The sequence below is a fragment of the Microtus ochrogaster genome, chromosome 5 (assembly GCF_000317375.1).
Source record: "Microtus ochrogaster isolate Prairie Vole_2 chromosome 5, MicOch1.0, whole genome shotgun sequence".
Lineage (NCBI taxonomy): Eukaryota > Metazoa > Chordata > Mammalia > Rodentia > Cricetidae > Microtus > Microtus ochrogaster.
Genome location: NC_022012.1, coordinates 15,255,997 through 15,261,876, shown reverse-complemented (window position 1 = coordinate 15,261,876; position 5,880 = coordinate 15,255,997). Strand labels below are relative to the sequence as shown.

At 49.9% G+C, this 5,880-nt stretch overlaps 1 protein-coding gene across 1 annotated transcript in view; it reads left to right on the top strand.

Moving 5' to 3' along the window:
* The first annotated feature begins 5,220 nt into the window (after nucleotides 1–5,220).
* Nucleotides 5,221–5,880, top strand: part of Cdc37 (cell division cycle 37) — a 13,171-nt gene continuing 12,511 nt past the window's right edge. The window contains exon 1 of the mRNA XM_005346879.1: nucleotides 5,221–5,416. Within this exon, the coding sequence (XP_005346936.1) occupies nucleotides 5,315–5,416 (102 nt within the window). The 5' untranslated portion in view covers nucleotides 5,221–5,314. The remainder of the gene's footprint in view (nucleotides 5,417–5,880) is intronic.

Sequence of the window (5,880 nt, the reverse complement as noted above, 5' to 3'; positions counted from 1 at the left end):
AGATCTCTGAATTCGAGGCCAGCCTGGTCTACAAAGTGAACTCCAAGACATCCAGATATAGAGAGACCCTATCTTGAAAAAACAAAACCAAAAATAAAAATAAAATAACAATAAAGTACCATTGCACTCACATATGCTGAGGTGGATGTGGAAATAAAACAAGGCAAGGCACAGGATGCTCTGAACACATCTTCAGGCACTCAGAAAACGCTGGTCATCTTCCTATTCACTGTAACTGTAATTGTTAGAGCCGGGCATAGTAGCACACCTCTTTAATCCCAGCACTCAGGAGGCAGAGGCAGCCGGATCTCTGTGAGTTTGAGGGCAACCTGGTCTACAGAGTGAGTTCCAGGACTGGCTCCAAAGCTACACGGAGAAACTGTCTCAAAAACAGCAGCAGCAACAACAAAACAATGAAAAATACAACATCAGAGTGAGTTTTAGGATAGCCAGAGAGACAAGAAAAATAGTAATTTTGCTTCATAGAGCTATAGATGTACTCGAGAGACTATAAGACATTCAGAGAGGTTGGCCCCAGTAGCCTCCTTGCTGTTCCTCACTCAGAAAGTGTCCAGACCTCAGGGCCTTTGCACACGCTCTTCTTGCCGCCTGGAAAGTATCTCAAGACACTCTGTGTTTTTTCTAATCCTGGATCCCTTTCTGCTGCTGGTGTTAGTTAACTTTTAAATTTTAAATTACCTTGTTATTTGTGTGTGTTTGTGTGTGTGTGTGTGTGTGTGTGTAAACTGTATGAGTGTGTGTGGGTTTCACTGCCCACATGCGGGGGCCACAAAACAATTTATAGGCGGCCAGCCCCCTCCTATTGTCCAAATAAATGCCAGTGGTTTTTGTAGACAGGACCTCTTTGCTGATCTAGAATTCAGCGTGTAGACCAGACTGATCCTGAGTGTTGGGATCAAAGTTGTCAGCTGCCACATCAAGCTCTGTCCACTCAAATATAAAGCTTTGCAAACATAGGCTAGAGAAGAACACTGACAGTCCCAAGCCTTCCTTCTCGAGACAGTACCCTGAATGGGGGGTGGGGGACACGTGTCCTGATGTACATACAGAAGGCTGCTCTGGGCTTTGCATGTGTGTCCTGCTTGCTGAGTAGCTGGGATCACAGGTCTCCATGGCAGTTAGGTACTATTTGCCCTCAACCACTGCACTGCAGGGCACCAGAAGGAACTGTCCTTTTCTTGTGTTATTGCAGAGCCAGTCCCCATGTGTGGAGCCCCTATTCACACCATAGCCCAATGCATCTGCTCACACCTCTGCTCCACCTTTAGAGCTGAAGCAGGCCTCCGCAGCCATGTACACTTGTGTTTACATTGCATGCAGCTTCCCGACTAGCCAGACATGTGCAGTGCAGTTGAGATCTGATCTCAGCTTCAGGACAGCTATGCAAACTACAGAATGGACAGAAAAACACGGTGTCAGTGGACTGGGCATAAGACTAGCTAGATGGCCGCGTGGCCCTGCCGTGTACTTGTTGGGATCATGTGTGTGGCTGCAGCAGGAAGCGGTGTTTCCCAGAGGTTAAAGATGTGGATTGCAGTGGGCGGGATGGCTTACTTAACATATATAGAAGTGCTTGCTGAGACTGGAGCTCAAGCCTGGGAACCAGCGTGGTAGGAGGAGAGAAACAACCCACTAATCAAGTTACAGGATCTACACAGAAAAACCCTGTCTCAAAAAAAAAAAAAAAAATGACATTTCTTTTTTTATGTGGGGAAGGGAAGATGGCTGTGCACAGTCATCATGTTATAGTGGACACACAGATACGAGTCTTGGAGATGTGACTCAGATCTTCAAACTTGGTCGCAAGCACCTTTACTCACTGAGCCATCTCGATGGCCCCTTCCTCATTTTTATAAGAATGATGATTTGCGGGCAGTGGTGGCGCAAGCCTCTAGTGCCAGCTCTGGGGAGGCAGAGGCAGGCAGGCAGAGCATGTTCCAGGACAGCCAGGACTACACAGAGAAAAACCCTGTCTAGAAAAAAAAAAAAAAGATTCAACTCCTATGGAAGACAGCAAGTCAGGATGACTAGGATCTATTATGCCAACAGTTGGGACGGGGGGGGGGGGTAAAGGCAGGAGGATCAGGGGCTACATGAGACCCTGATTCGAAAAGAAAAGGGGGGGAGTGACTAATTGGTTCACGATAATCCTCTTTCCTGTTGCCCAATTATCTGGATCTAGTCTGAATTTTAATTTCCTTCACTTAATCAGAACTTGTTTTTTTCAGGGTCTCACTATGTGTTCCTGGCTGTCCTGACTTATAGTTGTTTTGCCTCTGCCTGAAGAGTATTGGGATTAAAGTTAAGAGTTACCATCCCAAAACAGATTTTTGTTTTCTAAGACAGGATCTCCTGCAACCTAGGCTGGCTTCAGACCCCTTGTAGCCATTGTCAGCCTGGAACTCCTGATCCTCTTTCTTGCTTCTACCTGCCAAGTGCTGAGGTCAGACATTCAACGCCTCCATTACTGGCAGAATTTCCATTGTGATGGTCAAGTTCATATACAAAGACTTGTTTATATGCGGATCTTGCTCCCTGGCCAACCAGGAACAGGGACCTATAAGGGTCTCCCCTTTGCTGCAACTACTGTCTGGCCAAAGTGGCTGGCATTTACAGTACGTAGTTAGGGAATAGGAATAAAATAACAAGGAAATGAAGGAAAAAATTAAGGCACGTTGGGCTCCTGGTCTACCTTAGTCTCAGCCTGTAGTTACTCCTATAAGTAGCTGAAGAAATAGAAGCTCAGAAATACCCAAGGACGGCTGGGATCCTTGAGATGGAAAGGTGTTGGCGGTAGGGATTCCCACCAACAGCCTCTAGGGGTCTCCGGTGGGGAAGGTGGGTTATCAGGGATTTGAGATTGAGAAACGACTCTCAGTAACTCGGGGCTGTATCTCTCCCTGACCCCAGGGGCTGGGCACAGCCGGTAACAGATTAGGAATGCTTGATGAGAATTCCGGGAGCCGTGTCCCAGGTCCCCCGCCATTAGGCACCCCCATCGTCAGAAGCCTAGTGGGGAACATCTCCTCACCTACCAGAAAATTCTCAACAGCCAGGGTTTCCTACACACACACACACACACACACACACACACACACACACCACACCACACCACACCACACCACACACCACACATAGAGAGTCAGTGGTGGGATGGAGACCCTACAAGAACGTACCAAGGCATAGGTGGAGGGATCACAGCTTTCATGGAGAGCTAGGGGAACCCCATGATCTTAATGTCCTTCCTCCCGGGAGTCGGGTTCCCCCTCTTCCCAACACAGCTAGTATCCCCAGAACTTACCTTGCTGGGAAAAGGGGCTGGAGAGAGGAGGCCCGCCCTCTCGGACCTGGGGTCGGGACAGCGGGAGGGGACCAGTGTCCAGACTCTTTGTTTGCTGGTGTGCGTAGGTGTATGGGAGACCCTTCGGGTATAGGTCCGTCATGCGCGTGCCCGGGCTCGGATAGACCACTGCTGGTGTGGTGAATTGCCAAACTGGGGGAGGAGGGGAAGAAAAACGGGGCTCCCTCAACCCCGCCCCCGCCCACTATGGAGTTTGAATAAGCGAGAGGGGGAGGGGTCATAGCGGGAAGACGCTTTCACGCCCACCACTTCTCCCCCTCTGTCCCACCACTGTCCCCATGAACGGGGACACCCCCCAATCTGCAGACCTTTATTCGCTCCAGACAGTCCCTCTCCAACAGTTCCCGAGCTGTGAAGAGGACCTCCCCCCCCCGGGCCATATGTATAATGCTCCTCTCTTTCCACCAGACCCCCATCTCAAATAGCACCCTTCAATTTGAGATAATGCTGGCCCTCGGCTGCAGCGCCAGCTTCTAGATCCTGTATCAAAGCATGGGAAGTATCTGAAGCTCAGAAAAACTGGATTTCCTCAAACTCCAGCAGAAATTCAGGGGGCTCAGGTGAGCTGGAAGAGGCTGTGGGTAGCCCCAGATGGTGAGGAAAGCCCCCTCTGGTGCCTTCCAATTCCCGCTGGGTTCAGAACTGGTAACGCTGTCGCTGGTTTAGACATCAGCGACACCCAGAGGCTTTGAAAGGAGATACTTCAGGTGGGGGATTCTGGATGATTCCAGAGGGCTGCAGGTGCTGAGGTTCCTGCCTACAAGTGGGGCGAGATGGTGTTAGAGTCTAAAGACTATCCACTTCTGATCCCGAAGCGAGGACAGGGCTGTAACATGGAGAAAGAGAACTGACTTCCGCAAGTTGTCCTGACGTGCACATGTGTACATATACACACAATAAAATGTAATTTTATAAAACTTATTATTCATTTTTATATGTATTGGTGTTTTGTCTGCATGTAGGTATTAAATCTGGAGCTGGAGCTACAGTTGTGAGCTGCCATGTGGTTGCAGGGAATTGAACCTGGGTCCTTTGGAACAGCAGCCAGTGCTCTTAACTGCTGAGCTATTTCTTCAGTTCCTAAAATATAACTTTAAATAAAAAAAATTTTAAGGGCAGACCTGGCGTAGTGGGGCATGATTTTAATTCCAGCATTGGTAGGCAGAAGCAGGCAGATATGTGAGTTCGAGGTCAGCCTGGTCTACATAGTGAGTACTAGGATACCCAGGGCTATATAGTGAGATACTGACTAGGGAAAAAAAATTAAGAGTAAAGATCCTTTTAAGAAAAAAAAAAAAAACATAGTGAATATTGCTGTTTTGCCTGCAAGTATGTCTGTGCACCACACGCATACCTAGTGTAGGCAGAGGCCAGAGTGGGGGGCGTAAGATCCCCTGAGGCAGGAGTTACAGATGGTGTGAGCAACCATGTGGGTGTTGGGAACAAAATCCTGGTTCCCTGGGAGAGCGGTCAGTGCTCTCAACCACTGAGCTACCCCTGAAGCCCAATTTTGATTTTTTGAGACACAGTTTCATTGTGTAGCCCTGACTGGCCAGGAACTATGTAGATCAGGCTGGCCTAGAACTGCTTTATCCTCGCAAGTGTTGGGATTACCGCGAGCCACCAAACCCTAGGCAACTCCTTTTTTGTTCCCAAATGAGTTCAGTTGGGTTTCGGCGGGAATTCCCATAAGGCCTCACCACGTGAGCCTGGCCCTTTAAGAACCACCGCTGGTTGTCAGTGGCGCCGACTCCCGTTGCTAAGGACGTGAGGTCAGGCGCGGATGCTGGGGCGGGGCTGTCATGCGCAGTGTTCTGGGCCGGAAGCGGAAGGGGCGGGGCTCCGCGAGCGGACTCTCTATCCCTTGTGGGTCCCTGTTCAGCGCCCGGCCGTGTGTAGAGCCGGGAGCCAATCCGGGCCTCCGAGGCGAAGATGGTGGACTACAGCGTTTGGGATCACATCGAGGTGTCGGACGATGAGGACGAGACGCACCCCAACATCGACACGGCCAGCCTCTTCCGCTGGCGGCACCAGGTGGGGCTGTGCGCTCGCTTCCCCTTCCCCCCCACTCCCGGGACCCCCGCTCTAGAGTTCTGACCTCTTACCCTGGCCGCCTGGCCCAGGCTAGGGTGTGGGGTACTTCACATTATTGACATCTGGAGCCTCTTGTTCCACAATCTGGTTCTTCTCTGTCTCTTTCTTTCTTAATTTGAAACAGGATCTCACTATAGCCTTGCCTGGCCTGGAACTTGCTATGTAGACCAGGCTGGCCATTAACTCACAGAGATCCGCCTGCCTCTGCCTCCCCAGCGCTGGGGTTAAAGACGTGCACTATCGTGTGGTGTCGTGTGGGACTGGACCTTTAAATTCCACTCCAGGACTACAGGAATATACCTACCACCGGCCTCTGCTGTTTCTTTTAGTTTGTTAGCTTACTTATTGTGTGTGTCTCTTGTGCGTGCGGCACAGCATGCGTTTGTAGATTTTTTTTTTTTTTT